This window comes from Hyaena hyaena, unplaced genomic scaffold (genome assembly GCF_003009895.1).
Source record: "Hyaena hyaena isolate Hyena2069 unplaced genomic scaffold, ASM300989v1 scaffold_24, whole genome shotgun sequence".
Taxonomy (NCBI): Eukaryota; Metazoa; Chordata; class Mammalia; order Carnivora; family Hyaenidae; genus Hyaena; species Hyaena hyaena.
This window is the reverse complement of record NW_024080656.1, coordinates 2,427,802-2,445,303: the sequence shown is the minus strand read 5'-3', so window position 1 is coordinate 2,445,303 and position 17,502 is coordinate 2,427,802. Positions and strand designations below refer to the sequence as shown.

The following is a 17,502-nucleotide window of genomic DNA, read 5'->3' as shown; positions in this document are numbered from 1 at the left end:
GGTGGTCACACAGGCCACTGTGAGGACTTGGGCTTTCACAACTGGTGACATGAGGAGTCACTGAAAAGTTTGATCGCAGGAGTGACTGGATCGGAGTTCTTTTTTTAAGGGATCGCTGAGGTAGCTGTGCAGAAAACAGAATGTAGGGGGAGAGGTGGAAGCAGGGAGACCAATTGGCAGTTTCTGGCATTGGTAACCTGAGTGAGATGGTGAGAGTTTACACATAGGTGGAAGGGAAGGTAATGAACTCTGTTTTAGAAATAATAGGATTTGAGATGCCTCTATGAAATGCAGGTTCAGGTATCTTTTCTAATAAACCCATACTCATAACATGGACTTTTTGTCACAGTATCTAGTAGCATCTCAATAAATGCATGCTCATTGAATCACTGGAAACTAAGACCAAGCCCATTTTTCCTAATGATATCACTTCTACTTTAGAAGGTTTAAGAAAACCTTTGGGACAGAGTGTTAATTAGTTTTTGAAAGCATTAAAAAAAAAAAACCAAACCTTTGGGGTTCTAACAATGATTAACATCAAATAATTGAATATGGAATTATCAAAAGAAACAATGAAATACTATTTATTTATTTCTAAACATTTATTTATTTATTTATTTTTGAGAGACAGAGCATGAGCAGGGGAGGGGCAGAGAGAGGGAGACACAGGATCCAAAGTAGGCTCTAGGCTCTGAGCTGTCAGCCGAGGTCGGCTGCTTAACCGACTGAGCCACCCAGGCACCCCTGAAATACTCTTTATTAAACCCTTCTCTTTTCCTTTCCTTATTTCAAAAAATAGTAGCATCACTGTTTTTCATATTTCTTAGAAGTCAGCAAATGGAAGTTGGGACAGGGGTCACTATTTTAAAACTCTTCACAGTTTTTTCCATTTCCTTCCACTGGCATTTTTGCTTTTAAATATTCACAGCTCTAATTTCCATTGAGTTTACTTAAAGTTATTTAATAGGTAGAATTTAGGAAGAAAGCTGCTTATAGTAGCTGAAATCTATACCAAACAATACTGACCAATCTGAGGCTAGTGTGCTTTGTTGTTTTTGATTCTATGGAAGGAAAGTGGCCCTTCTGGGGTCATTTAATGTGTAGTAATTTCACATGCAGTTTTCTTTGTAGAAATTCCATGAAAGATACCCTTTCCCAAAAGCATTCCATCCTAATAGTTAGTTGGAACAAATTGTCTCAAAATATATCACTAAGTTAGCAAGGAAATATTTCTCACATATAGGAGACTTAGAAAACAATTTACCTGTGAGCTGGAATTCTGCGATCACCAGCAACTAGAATTACATCACATAACTGTTTATGTCTCAGATAGTTTTCCATCTTTTTAAATGTTTGCTCAGCATGATTAAGGGCTTGGAAAAATTCATCTGATGAACATGGCTCCATAGTATGGCAGGATGATAATGTCTGACTACTATTGGAAGTCCTGAAATGAAAGAGAACACACCATTTGAAATATTACTATCACATTGAAGATATCTTTTCTATCACGTCCTTTAAAACCCTTTAAATGTAATAGAAGTAATCAATGCTATCAGTCAACAGTAACATGTAATGATTCATCATTTTTGCCTTTTCAGTGATGGCTCAAATAATACATGTGCCTTGTAAACACTGTGAGTGATTGTGACATCTATTAGTTAGTGATTATACATATTCTTTGTGGTGTCTATTTTTTTTTTCTTTTCTTTTTTTTTTTGGAGAGAGCACATTTAGGGGAGTGGCAGAGAGGGGATAGAGGTGACAGCTCTGCTGACAGCAGAGTGCCCAGTGTGGGGCTTGAACTCAACCCACTGAGCCACCCAGATGCCCCTCTTCCTTATGATATTCTTAATAACATTTTCTTTATTCTCTAGCTTACTTTATTGTAAGAATACAGTATATAATACATATAATATACAAAATGTATGTTAATTGACTATTATTTTTAAGGTTTCTAGTCAAGAGCAGACTATTTAGTAGTTAAGTTTCCAGGGAGTCAAAGTTATATGGGAATTTTCAACTATGTGGGGGTTGGTGTCCCTAATTCCTACATTGTTCAAGGGTCTACTGTACACTGACATAAAAACAATGCTATAAACAATTCATTTGATTCTCTAGCCAGTATTCAAAAACCCAGGTAACCTACAACTTTTATTACAGGTAAAAGAAATTTGATGGTCTAACCCAGATATCTAAAACTTACTTGAAATTTCCAAATTATAATTTGAAAAGTATGAGTTTTCATATGACTTACGGATGGAAATGGTGAAAAAGTGAAAAGGTTAGTGTTCGACCAAGAATTAAGTGCTAGGTCCACCCATCTCCACCACCCCCACGATCACTTGAATCACATAATCAACATCCACTGGCTATGCAATTAACTACAGAACCACTGACTATGCCATAACTTAGCTCTCATTTCTTGTCAGATCTACTTTTAGGGATAATTATGATTTTGACAACTGCTTTGTTGATTCAATCCTCACTGTATCTTAAGAGCACTGGGTGTTATACGGAAACCAAGTTGATAATAAACTATTTAAAACAAAGAATATTCTTAACATAAACCTCTAATAATCTTACCAAAAAAAGAAAAGTCATTGGAACTTTATGTTTAAGGTAAAGGGAACTGAAACCAAGGAGAGCAAGTGTCTTGCCAGGAGTCATGCAGTTTGTACATGATAGAAACAGGCTTGTCAGACACCACTGTGTGTTCACCTTTAGAACCCTTTTACTTTTGCTTCTGAGAATACAGCTGGACTGCATTTCCCAGCCTCTGTCAGAGATAGGTGTGGTCTTAGAATAGAAATGAACTGTGTCCCCTCCAGGCTAAAGTGGCTAAGAGAAGATGTTCCTTTCTCATGCTCTCCTTCTCTTACAGGAGTTGAATGGAGAGGACTGAGGACTTAGATCAAGGAAGAGGTAACACAGACACATGGAAGGTCACTCAGATAAGAACATTTATATAGGTTATAGTCACAAGAATTCTCACACCGTATTGAGATTTATCTGTTTTGGATGGTAGCAGTGTCTTGACTAATACATATCTCTCCTTAAATTCTCCCAGACCAACACATTTTTAATGCATACAAATATGGGCCCTAAAAAATGTTCTTGAAGGATAACTGTCAATAATAATAGAAGCAAAATATATATTATCTAGAATGCATGTGTCATACACTATGAACACTATTGGTGTAATGACTTGGAAAATCTAGTATAATATACTCAAATTTACATTTAAGATAATTATTATAAAAACAAAGTGAGTAAAGTATAATTATATGTTGCTTATACAAATAAATGAGAATTAAAAATTATTTTAAAATCTAGGAGAAAAAATAACAAGAATAACAAACGATGGTAACTGGTGAATAACAATTTGAAGATTTAAAACATTTTTCAATAAAATGAAGTTTTATATTGTCAAAATATTGACAAATGATTTTAAGAGTCTTAATGATCTAGGAATGAAAGAAAATTAGAATACTTAGTTTTCATAAACCGCAAATTATTTCATTAGCCTCATTCCCTAAGACTGATTTACTAGGTCTGAGGTAGGATCTGAACGTCCTACCATCACGGTTTTTTTTTTTTGTTTTTTTTTTATTCTTTGAACATAATATAGAATTTTTTTTTTTTTTACAAATAGTTTATTGTCAAATTAGTTTCCACATAACACCCAGTGCTCATCCCCACAAGTGCCCTCCTCCATGCCCATCTCCCCCCTCCACCCCACATCCATCAGTCCTCAGTTTGTTTCTCAGCATTCAAGAGTCTCTCATGGTTTGCCTCTCTCCCTTTCCCCCACCATTTCCTCTCTTCTTCTCCCCCAAGGTCCTCAGTTAAGTTCCTCCTAATCCTCCTATACGTGCAAACATATGATATTTGTCCTTCTCTGCCTGACTTATTTCGCTCAGCATAACACCCTCAAGGTCCATCCATGTTGCTACACATGGACAGATTTCATTCTTTCTCATTGCCACGTAGTATTCCATACCATCACGTTTTTTGAAAGCCCTACAGGAGATCTGAACATGCATCACAGGCTGAAGGCCAATGGTGTGCACTTCAGGGAGAGACAAATACATTACACAAATCAGCATGTGATGAACTAACAACTTTACACTATAGATACTTTAAACATATGTAAATTGAATTTCTTTGACTAAAATATTTTATTTTTAATGTTTGTTTATTTTTGAGAAAGAGACACAGAGTGCAAACGGGGAGAGGCAGAGAGAGAGGAAGACAGAATCTGAAGCAGGCGCCAGGCTCTGAGCTGTCAGCAGAGAGCCTGACATGGGGTTTTAACTCAAAAACCATGAAATCATAACCTGAGCTGAAGTCGGATGCTTAACCGAGCCACCCAGGCGCTCCAGACTAAAATATTTTAAATGAACTAGTTGAACTTAATAGAATATTTGTCATTTTTTAAAATAAGCATAAAGGTAAAACATCAAAATCATTTACACATTTACAAACAACTTTTGTTTCTAACATGACATCTCAAACTTTGTTATTTCCTTTTCATGGCTTCCACTACCATCACATATTAAATAAAAATATTACTTCAATGTGACAATTAATTTACTGAGATTTCTGGGCATAGAAATCACTTCCATCCACTGTTACAAACAAAGGATCAAAAGAGATACAGGCTTCTGATCTGTATACTTGGAGAAGTGAAGTCATCCATTCACAAAAGGATCATGAAACAGGAAGAAACAGCTATTCAAAAGACTTAAAAACTGCACAGCTTCCTAGCATTTCTTGTTTTGTTTTAAGAAATTTGGGGGGTTACACATACACTTTTAATAATGCAAGAATTAAACTAAAAAAATTACTGCATCTCCATACAACCTTGGCCATTAGAAAAACTATATATAGAATTCTTACATCTAGGAAGCACCTATGCATTTAATTCAATTCCATTATTTTGAGATGAGAAAACCTGTAGCCAAAATTGGCCGAAGTACTCAACTAAAGACACACAGGCAGACAGTTGCAGAGCCAGGATCAGGAAGCATTCAGAGTGTTGGTCAAACCGCTCACAAAGAAATGGAAATTCTTGCCTACCTTCATCCTCAAGGATGAAGCTCCTTATATAAACGCTACAGGTATGAAAGAGGAGGATGGTACAGTATGAATGAGGGTAATTTCACAGACAGATAATATAATTAAGAATTTTAGACAAATGTCTACTTCTATGTGACTGCCCCTTTGCTAGGTATAAGAGATGAAAAGTCTTTTAGGTTTCCACGTGACAGAAACCACATCTCTATCCCTAGCTTATCAGACTGCTTTTAATATTAAGACTCCACGTAATTTATAATGTTAGTAATTCCTTACTATTTCTTTTCCTATTATGTATTTTGGTTTGGAGAGATGAATCGAAGAGGTATGGGATAGTGAACACTCTAGGAAAATTCTAGAGCTGTGATTTCCAGTACAGTGGTCACTAGCCTCGTGGTGCTATTATAATTTAATGACAATTAAATTTAATTAAATTAAAAATTCAGTTCTAGTAGTTAGACTAGCCATATTTCAAATGCTCAAAACCCTCAGGGGGCTAATGGTTGCCAAAACGAATGGTGCAGACATAGGACATTTCCATCAATGTAGAAAGTTCTATTAACTTTTTCATATGCATAGTGCTTTCTTTAGAGGATCCCTCATGGGAGGATTATTAAATGAAATGATGAATGCCTAGCCCTAGCACAGAGTAAGTACACACTCAAGGGAAGCTACTGTTAGTAGAGCCTATGTTTTCAATGGCAAATGGAAAGGCCTGTCTCTTGTCTTTATACAATGTTGTTTGGCTGGTTGGTTGGTTGGCTCTTAAAAAATGACCCCAAGTATTATCAATTTTACAACGAAATTTCATACTTCCTAATTAAAATGGTCTTCAGGTAAACCCAGTAGACACCAAAACCCGTAACACAATCATTTGGAAATAGGCCACTTATGGAGCATTTAAAACATATTTCTCTGAGATTCTATGTGATCTTTCACATAACAGAGGAAACAGATCTAACATCTCCGCTTTGTTTTAGTTATATGATGTTACTACGATAGCAAATCATTAAAATCTTTCATAATAGATGTTCACTGTGAAGAACTATGCATTGCTGAGTATTTCCAGGCTACAAAGAAACATTTCATTTTTAGCCTATTATCCCGCTGCAGTTGGCAATGAACTTATAAGTCAGAAAAACGCCTAAACATAGCAAAGAGTCAAGTATTAAACAGAATCAAGTCATCAACTATTTCCAAAGTAATTCCCAATAGACAATATTGCACTACCTGTTAGAAACTGTGGGGCCGCAAAAAGTTTCATGAACTGAAAAAAAAATTAAATAGCAACACTGCCTAAACCTTGCAATTTCTCAGATTTCATACATGTGCACACCCACATGCGCATGTACAAAATACATACCAAGACCAACAATGGCTTTTATTAAAAATTACTTAGATTTCTTCACTTTCATCATCAGTGTTGGCTTCAGGCTTTCTTCATGGAGTAAATTTTCAAAATAAGTTAAAAAAATCACTTCATGATAATTATACTGTGTGTAGATTTGAATAGAAAACAAAGCTACATTGAGGCTCAAACTGGTCTGCTTGGCTTGCTCCCTCCATAAGTGATTTACTCCTAGCTATCTGTCTCACAGCTTCTGGCATGCAGAATTTATGCCTTTGCAAATTGCAAATTACTATATCATGAATCTTTTGGCATCCTCTACAAATATTCAAAACCACAAATGTAAAATAAGAATGTAAATTGCTTAGTATAGGCTAGCAGTCTCTAAATCTTTTTTAAGCATGTCCTTTTCAGTATACTTTTAAGCATGTGCCCAAATATATAGATATTTACTAATTTATAAAAGATATACAGATACCATTGTATACTTATTATTTATATTCTAAAACATAGCAAAGATAGAGCTTTGTAGACTAAGATAAAGGAATATAGTTAATAATATTCTAACAACTCTGCATGGGGACAGATGGTAGCTAGATTATAGTGATCACTTTATAATGTATATAAATGATCCCTGTTGTAGACCTGAAACTACTATAATATTGCATGTCACTACACTTCAACAAAAAAGCATAAGATAAAATGTAAATACAAGATCTATTTTTACCATTACTCCAGCTGATCATTTTGTATATCTTCAATTGGAGTGTAAGTGCTACTGGAATATAGAGAAGGGAAAGATCAATATGAGCTAGTGTTTGGAAAGGCAACAAGTAGCAGGTGAGATTTAAAATGTGTCTTGGAATTAAGAGTGTGAGGAAGAAGACAGGAGGATTTGAGGTTGTGTCCTTTATGAGGAGGACAAGGCAGGTGTAAAAAAGAAATGATGAGGAAAGGAATAAGAATACCTTCATCTCTTCCTTTCTCAAGATAAATACTTTTTTTGAGAGAGAGAGAGAGAGAGAGAATGTGTGTGTGCATGGGTGCACCGGGGAGGTGCAGAGGAAGAGGGAGAGAGAGAATCATAAACAGGCCCCATGCCCAGCACAGAGCTAGACACAGAGCTCGATCTCACGACCATGAGATCATGACCTAAGCTGAAATCAAGAGTAGGACTCTTTTTTTTTTTAAATTTTTTAATGTTTTATTTACTTCTGAGAGAGAGAGAGAGAGAGAGGGAGAGAGAGAGCGTGCGAGCGAGCGTGATCAGCGGAGGGTCAGAGAGAGAGAGGGAGATACAGAGTCTGAAGCAGGCTCCAGGCTCTGAGATAGCTGTCAGCACAGAGCCCGATGTGGGGCTCAAACCCATGAACTGCGAGATCATAACATGAGCTGAAGTCTGATGCTTAACTGACTGAGCCACCTAGGTGCCCCTCAAGATAAATATTTTTGATTTTGGAATTTAAGGGCGTTTTTCCTGGTACCATGGCCAGAATACCTATGGTGGAGAGAACTAAATGTTTTATAAGAATAAAATTTTCTTAAATAACCAATGTGAAGGGAAAGGGCCAGTGGGCACTCTTATACAATGCTGTGGAGAATTAAAATAGTAGTAATGTTCCTGGGGCGCCTGGGCTCAGTCGGTTGAGTGTCTGACTCTTAATTTCAGCTCAGGTCATGATCCCAGAGTCATGGGATCAAGTCCCATGTTGGGCTCTGCACTGACCGTGCAGAGACTGCTTCGGATTCTCTCTCCCTCTCTCTCTGCCCCTCCCCTGCTCATATGCTCTCTCTCAAAAATAAAAACAAATAAATAAAATAGTAGTATTGTTCCTGAAATGACTCTGACAATACAAATCAAAAAATGTGCACACTCTTGGGAATTTATACAAAGAAAACAATCATTTGTATGAATAGAGATCATGCTATAGAGAGGGTTTATCACAGGCTGTTTCTAACAGGAAAATACTGGAAACAATCTAAATTCCAAAAAGACACAGAGCACTGGTTAAACAAAAGGTGTATCTGTGCACAGGAGGATGATGCAGCCATTTAAAAAGATATAGAACAGTTAATGACATGAAAAACTTTTAGTGGACATTGTTTTTCCCTATCAAGGATCCCTTCGTATGGTAACAGGTCCAATTCTACCTTTTGGGAAACCACACATTCCCTATCTCAAGCCACATGCCTTGGGAAGAGATGGATCTTCCCCCTGGACACGAGTGAACAAGGGACTGGGTGGGACCTGGCTAGTAAGAGTATCATATCTCCTAGCAATTACGATTGGTTTGAACGAACCCATGATCCAAACAAGGCCAGTCAGAGTCAATTTCAAGATGTTAGCTGGCACTCTTAGAAGAGTCAGTCTCTGACTCTTGAATGCTGAGAACGAACTGAGGGCTGATGGGGGTGTGGGGGAGAAGATGGGGGTAATGGGCATGGAGGAGGACACTTGTCGGGATGAGCACTAGATGTGATATGGAAACCGACTTGACAATAAACTATTAAAAAAAGAAGAGTTGCTCTCTTTCCTTTGAGGTTGCTAAGCCGATAAAAAGTAAACTTGGAGCTGCTAGTGGCTCTTTAGCTACCATACTGTGAGCCTGCCTGAGAAAATGCCATCACAAAGGAAAACAGAATCTAGAGAGGAAAAGTAATAGATTTGTGGTGTTATTTGAGTATCTGGATTCAGCCATGAATAAAACTAAGCTCTAACCTTGGATTCTTTATTTATTTATATGAACCAAAATTTTCTAGTTTTTGCTTTAGTCAGTTTGAGCTGGGCTTCTGTCTTCTGCAACAAAAAGAATCCTAATTTTAATATTTACAGTAGGGCAAAAAAGTAGATTACAAAATAGAATCTAGTGTAAGATTCAGATTTTCCTTTTAAAAATACATATTTTTATTACGTATGTATAGAAAATATATGACACTTCTCCAAATTCTTAGTGGCTGTTATTTTTTGGATGGCAGGATAGTGATTTTTTAATCTTTATTTTCCAATATCTCCATGGTAAAAATATTACATAATATGGTAAAACTAATTTAAAAATTCTATCTAAAGAACTCTGAAGAATTCTATTCAGCTGTCTTCACCCCTTGCACTCTGTTGTTTATAACTCCCAAATCATTCTTTCCTTCTACCACAGTAATGAATTTTGCTGGACACATCGCTACCTAGCAAAGATTACATTTGAGCCTCCGTTGCAGCTGGCTGTGGCCATGTGGCTAGGTTTGCAACAAAAGAATATGAGTGGAATTGATACATGCAACTTGTGCTATTCACTTAATATCTTCCCTTTTCTTTTGTTGGTCCTTCCCACAGGATAGAATGCAAAGAAGAAGGTAAGCTCTGAACATGAAGAAAAGGTAACACCCTACAGGATGCAGAAACAATATGGAAGGAATCTGAGTCTCTGTGTAAAGTTGTGAAGCAGAGCTATTATCAGCCCTGACCCATTGCTTATCTGTTAGGATACAGAAAAATAAACTTCTATTTTATTTGAGCCATTGTACGTCTGAATCTCTTTGTTTATACTATCTTAGCCTATTCCTTACTAACATGCTCCCTAAAGTTAAATGACCAAATTATATGGCTATGTGCATATGGGTGTATATGTGTGTCAGGGGAGGGTGATTGTTTTCATGCCTAATATACCTAATATTAAAAATGTAAAACCTCTCTATCTAGTTGCAAATGTACAAAAATGAAGTACAGGCAATAAATGGCATAAAGGCAGGTTCTTCTGCCTTTAAAATTGGAATTATAAAGGCCAGTTGTACAACTATAGCATCTATCCTTTTTCCCAGGCTAATTCTTCAGCTTTCTCAGCAGCTCTGTGAATTCATATGATTCCAACAAATTCCTATTCTGTTAAGCCAACCAGTCAATTTCAGTTGCCTAAAACTAAGAAGGCAGAGTGATCAGCATACAGAGATGCTTTAGAAGGTTCATGAACTCCTTGCACCATATACGAAATATTTAACACATACACACGCACACACCGACAGGTGCACACACATGTGTTGCTCAGTTTTAGGTCAAGGGAACCCATGCTGTGACCTGGGCATATATGTGTGACAGAGAACATGCAATACGACCTTCCTAGATAAAAGTATGGTACAGTTGAACTTCTTTGCCATCCCTGGAAACAGAATTCATTTCATGTGGAAATGTAGAGGATATAAATTTCAGATCATACCAGAATTAACAGACTGGTTCAAACAAAGAGAAGCAGAGACAACATAAACAGGATCAAGAAAAAGGAGGTAGCTAGCACTTAAAAGAAGTGGAGATAACCCCTTGTTGGGAGAGGAAGAGGACCTAAATGCCATCAAGAGGAGTCAAAGAATAGCAAGGATATCTATAATTGAAACACAGAGGAATGAGCAACCAATTAAGATGGGTCAGAGGGATGACTGTGGATAAAGAGTTGTGGCCGTGTTAAGAACCTATACCTGTTAGGCAGCCAGGTTTGGCATTTTCAAGAACCTGGCTAAGAAAATTACCTGAGGAGAGAAGGTGAAACTGGTTTAGAATGAATCATTAACTATTATGTTAATCAAAGTTGAACTTCGTGATGAATAAGTAGTCACAGACAACTGCCTACTGGCATGTGAGCATGAAATCTACATTTTAATTGCTTGGGTTCAAAATGCAGCCACTTCCAAGTGATGAAGATCAATATCTACAGTGTAAATGAGGTTGAATAGTATGTATCTTTGATATGATGTGACGAAAATGCACTTTATTTTGTGGTCTTCCTCCCCACAACTTATAACCCCACTCTAATCATGAGAAAAACATCAGACAAATCTCAATTGAGTAAGACATTCTACAAAACATCTGACCAGTACTAGCACTCCGCAAATTGCCAAGGTCATCAAAAACAAGGAAAGTTGAGAAACTGTCACAGCCCAGAGGAGCCTAAGGACACATGCTAACTAAAGGCACCATGGGATTCTGGGATCCTGGAGAGGATCCCACAATAGAAAAAGGACATTAGGTAGAAATTCAGAAAATCTGAATAAAGTATGGACTTTAGTTAATAATACTGTATCAATATTGGTTCATTAATAGTAATATATGTACCATACTAATATACTAAAAATAGGAGAAACTGAGTATAGGAATCCACTACACTATTTTGCAATTTCCCTGTAAATCTAAAACAGATGGAAAAATAAAAAGTTTATTTTTTAATAAAGTGAAAAGTGAAAAATTATTTCACTTACAAACTCTGGGGAAGTTACCCAGCCTTTCTGTTCTTCATTGGTTCTCATCTATAAAATTAGAATGGTAACAGTGGCTATCTCAGAAATTTGTTGTGAAGACTAAATGAATTAATACTAAAATGCTTAAAACAGTGCTTCACAGATACTACACACTCAGTCAGTATTAGCTATTATTAGTTCTGAATATTTGTAACATACAGTAATATTTTATACATATTGACTAAAAGTATGTCATTGAGATCTGACATGTAAAATATTAAGGTCTAACTTTATGACAAAGCTGGAAATAAGGAAATGTCCCCCAATATGTCAAAATTGACATAATTTCAAAGCTGGCAAATCAAGTGAAGTGTAAACTGTGTTTATATTATCTATGGTCACATGGTAGGTCACAATGTAAACTTTGCTGGCCCTGGTAAGAATTTTACTCACATAAAAGGTGCCAATTCTCACTTAAGAGTCTAAAATTCCTCATGGTGTAAAAAATAAGTGTTGTATTTTAATATCAATGTAATGACTTAGATGATTCCCATGAAGAAAATGTTGTCTAGGCTACAGACCCAAGATCAAAGTTAAAAGATGAAAACTTTTAAATCACTTGGATGTGCAGCAGAAGAAATGAGCAGAAGTCTAAGGGCTGAGGCAGACATTTCTCCTTGTTAGAATGCAACTAATCAAACATAGGGAAGCTATGATGCTTTTAACTTCTGCCTTGAACTGTGTAGACCCACTGTAAGTGCTGGGATTTTGTGTAGGTAAAACCACTCAGCTGTTTTCCCTTCCTTTCTAATAACTCGAAATTTCAATCTAAGTTCTCAGAGCTACCCGTGTAAGTAATATGAATGCTTAAAAAAGAAATTCTCCACTTATAATTATGTATTTTCCTGTTATGTCTTTGATATTTTAAAATATCAATCTATAATATACTCATATAAAATGTTTACTATGTTTTATTTTTTGTAAATATTATGTAAGAAAAAGAATTATTTCCAAGTTAGACAAAAATTAATTGAATGTCAGCATAGCTTCTTTCAACATTAACAGTGACAGCTTTTGATTTGTTTACAGTAGAAGGGCAACCACCCAGGAAGACTGCTCACTTAATCACAAAGCTGGGGGCAAATAAATGTATCCTTATGACAAAGATCAAAGACTCAGAGCTGAAGGACTGAAGGAAGATGTGAGAATCATATATATTTAATCTAGAAAAAACAAAGAAGTAATAGCATACATACAAATGACAATTCTAAATCCAGAATGGTGGTTATTTTTTTTTTCCCTTTTTGCAATAAGATGTTGGGATAGAAATTTCAAAACCTTTGGGAATATTAAGATGCTTTGACACATTTCCCTTCTTATATCTAAAAATCAGAGACTTTTTAAAAGTACGTTTTATTTTTGAAATAATTTTAGAATTAGTTTGGTCTCTGCAGATCTAAATTATTTACTGCCATCTTATTATTTACTTTCTCAATCTTCTTGATTAGCATTTTAAAGCAACTACATTTGGATTTTTAAAAATACCATTTTCTTACTTTCAAATTCCCCTGTAAGTAAAAATGTCAAATTTATATTCTTGAAGCATGCATATAGTAATCTCTCACTAAAAAGAAAAAAGGCAACCTTTTTCTTTCATAATGCATATCCCACTAAGATGATATCTTGATATGGATACTAAAGAATACATTAAATTAATTCTAATAATCATTAGTTATGCATACAACCTTTGTTGTAAGAAAGTAAATTATAGCAACCAATGTGTGTATAACCTTTCCAACTTTATACATTGTATATACTCACATATGTATAATCTCTACAGGAAGTAGTTACAGGTTAAGATTTTTTAAAATTACGGTGGTAAATGAATGATTGGTTTTTCTGATTTTGTTAAAATATTCTTGATACGGTGCATTGATTTTCAAATGGAGAGATGATTATTTTTTGGTTTTCCACAAAAATGATACACTGTGAAACTTATATATTATTCTCTTTATGGCAACAAGTCGCCAAAGAAAATACAAAGCAATGAAACCACACTAACTCAACTGATCTCCATATTAAAATTATATGTGGCTCCTATTCACTTAAGATAATGCCAAATCACAAACTACTTAAATTTTTTTAAATTAAATACACTAGTTACCTATGTAAAGATATGCCCCTTTCTCCAGTATACAAATGATTATAGATGACTGGTCTATATTTATTATTATTCCAACACCACAGTTCAGAATTCCATGTTCTGAAGGTAAGAAGATAAGGCAGTAAATATCTCCAAGTAACAGATACTTGAATATATGAACTCATTTTGTCTCCATCTCTTATGATGCCTATAATTGACAATAACCAACATACAAATTACAAGTGTTATCAAAACCTGAAAGAAATATTAAAAGAAGAATCCAATAATCAAGTTAGACAAACAATAGCCTTTAAATATTTAGAAATATTCTTGTGTGAAGATGAATCAGAAAGATGATTTTCATGCTATAACTTGTTACATAATATACTGCAGCAGTTTAAACTGATTAATGAGAAAATTCATTTCAAAGATAAAGCCAGGTTCCAAAGGTGAAGATGAATAAAGTCATTGCGAAATCACCAATTTTTCCTTTATGTTCTCTCCTCAAACTCACTTTCCCTTCTTCTTGCTCTGCTTTAACCCATTAACCACATCTAGCTCCTCTATGTTCCCTTCTACTCTCCTGAAGGAATGCCCTTTACTTCCCTAAATAGCACAATTTTCAGTGAAGTGAAGGTAACAGGAATTAGTAGCTGTCATCTTTGAAAGAGACATGTTACTGTATTTTCTGTATTAGTCTGGAGGGCTGCAACATAGACAGGACAAAGAGAAATAACCGTAAGAAAAATATTATTGTAACTACAATGGTGTAAGAAAATTACTGACAACTACAATGTGCATCTCCTTGTAAACCCTTTCATTTTCATTAAAATTAAAACATGCCTCTATAATCTGCTACAAACTAAAATGTCATGTCTCCTACAGTTTTAATATGACTGTAGAAGGTAAATGAATGAAGCAAACTGCAAGGCAATGATACATAAAATTGCTACTATATATTACTTTTAAGGCAGCACCATATCTATATATGGAACACAAGATATTTCAAAATGAATGCTACTTGTTGTCTTTATAATTTACAAAATTAAAATTAATATTAGACATTTTAATAAACACTAGCAGAAGTATCATACATGCATACCACGGTATTATACATGTGTATACATGTAGAGGTATATATATTTCATACATAAATAATAACACTAAATTATTAACACTATAGAGAATATACCCCCACACCCCATTTCTAACAGTAAGAAAATAATCAACCTGCATGAACTGGAATCAGATTCATTTTCTTCTTCACTAGTGCCATCATCCACTTCTGGTCTATCCAGCCAGTGTGCACCGCCACAATCTTCTGCTGTAAACTCAAATGCAGGGACTTCAGAGGTGGATGCCATTGGCCAAGAAGGTGAATTCTGAAATTCCAGTTGGCTGGACCTTCGGTAACCAATTGAAGCCAAAGGCAATTGTAGGCTACATGGATCTAAAAACTTTCTCCCACCGTTTGCTCCAGTCTGTCCTCGATTCCAAAATTCTCCCTGCTGGCTGTCAACTGTAGAATTAGATGATGCTTGATGGCTAAACCACCTCCATCTGATTTTCAAAATCTGCTTCACATCAAACTCTTTACGAGAACCAGACATCCTCAGAGAAACCAAGTGATCGTCTAGGCAACGGGCAAAAAGCACTGCACACAGATTTGTGCATCCAACCAAGACAAGAGAAGTCTATGCCCTGCTGTGCACAATAAACAGATTGAAAGGAAATAAATCACATTCACATATATATCTACATTAACTTTTATACGAGTATAGCGGAATATAAAGAACAAAGGAGAATGAGTAACGATGAGACAGGGTGGAACATTCCGTTCAATCAGAGCAAACTCTGACCCACCTATCCTGAAGCAGCTAGAGCACTTTCCCCCCTCTCCTTTCCCATACTGACCATTAGCTCTCACAAACACTGACAGCATTCATTAAAGTCCTTTCAAATGCAGAACACCCCCCTCTTTTCTTAAACCACAAGTGACAGAAACAGAAAGCACTATCCCGTTGCAATATCTCAGTCTCTGCTGCTGTGTATATTAACTCTTTCATTGCTAAAACAAGGAATTTATTCCAGAGCATTTTCCTTTGTACATAAAAAAATCACTGTAAAACTAAAATGTTTCTATTTTTATACTAAGTTCCTAAGTGAGATATCACAAAATAATCATTTTTTTAAAAGCATGTTTAATTAGATGAGTTATAATGACTTTTAAGCTTTTGGGGGGGGAATACAAAGGTGGGACTCCAGTCCATTTCTATCTTCTTTCTTCAGGGAAGGGATGTATTTAATTAACACAGTAAGATCTGTGGTAGGATTTCATTTGAGCAAAGCACAGGAACAAGGAGAAAGAAAAAGTTTGAAAACTACAAAGGATCAAAATATGACAGTACTTACTCTTTTTTTCAAATAAACAACTTGAAGCCAGTATTCCTCTATAGTTGGGATTGGGCGGCTTTAATTTAGTATAGCTTCCAAATTTCTATGATACCACTTATTAGGAGGAAAGTGTGGTTCAAGAAAGCTACCCAGGACTGGGACAGGATTATTTCTTGGTTGTACAAGTACCCTAATGGTGCCCTCTGTTGTTCGCAAAACAAAACAACAGACTCAACATGGTGACAGTTGAGGCAAACTGATAAAGCAAATAAAAAAATCGAAATTTAAAATACTGAGTAGTTATTGTGAGCTTACTAAGCATTGTGAGGGACGCAGTCATATTAACATCTTGGTTCCTACCTTCAAAAAGAACTCAATCAAGTTACTGAAACAAAAAGTATTTGATAATTTAAATATAAGAAACATTATAATGTTGCAATATTAATATACTGTGACCTACAAATATAGAATTTGAGTTTTCAGGGTGCTCAGCATCTAATGCTATTTCACTCCAAAGGCAATGCCTACTATCAACTGACCAAAAAAGAAAAGAAAAGAAAAGAAAAAAGCTGCTTTGGAGGCTTACAAAAATACTGGGAGGTATAGATCTTAACCTCCTACAGCTCTCTAGAAGAATAAAAATTATTCAGAGAAACAAGAACAAGAGGCATGAAAAGCTATCTACAATTTTGTGCTCAGTATGGTAGAACAAACCATAAATACCGTAAGAAACAGAAAGAAGATATTGGGATGGTGTGGAATGGCATGGGCCAGTTTCATTAGGGACAAGGTCTCTGGGATAGTAAGCTGTACAGACAGAATGAGGATAGATTTTATTAAAGAAGAGAGATATTAATAAAAACATGAAGTGAGCATATTGACAAAGAAAGCGGGAAAAAACAGCAATTGGGCTAGCCATCCAGACATACCTAATTAATTTTAAGGAGCAGTAAGACATAAACTGGAATTAATACGCTGAGATAAAATGCCTTGAGCACAAAGCAAAGGTGTAAAGACTCATAGGCAATAAGAAGTGGACCGCCGAATGGGGCACTGCTTTAAAAAATTAATTTGGCAGTAGCATGAAGGATGCATTCAAGAGTAAAATGACTTTCCCTGTTTGCTCACCTGTCACACTCCTTATCAACACTTCTAACTCCATTCTATCCAATTTTATTTCTAACCATTTTCCAAAAAGGACACACTGCTTCTTTGTTTGAGACAGAGTGTACTTTATGCTGCTCCCTCTTCTGTATGATGTTCATGTCCCAAGGTCTCTGGTTTTAAGATATTACTCATCCTGGTGTGCCTGGGGGACTCA

The 17,502-nt window shown here is 35.7% G+C and overlaps 1 protein-coding gene across 5 annotated transcripts in view; it reads right to left on the bottom strand.

Annotated features, from left to right (window-relative positions):
* KLHL5 (kelch like family member 5) overlaps positions 1-17,502 on the bottom strand; it is a 91,868-nt gene that overhangs the window by 55,020 nt on the left and 19,346 nt on the right. For 3 of the 5 annotated variants that reach the window (XM_039226999.1, XM_039226996.1, XM_039226998.1), the window contains one exon: positions 1,265-1,447. In XM_039226999.1, the coding sequence (XP_039082930.1) occupies positions 1,265-1,447 (183 nt within the window). Of the gene's footprint in view, positions 1-1,264; positions 1,448-13,808; positions 13,908-15,017; positions 15,478-17,502 lie in introns of those variants that run through there. The other 2 variants (XM_039227000.1, XM_039226995.1) reach the window with 2 other exon arrangements.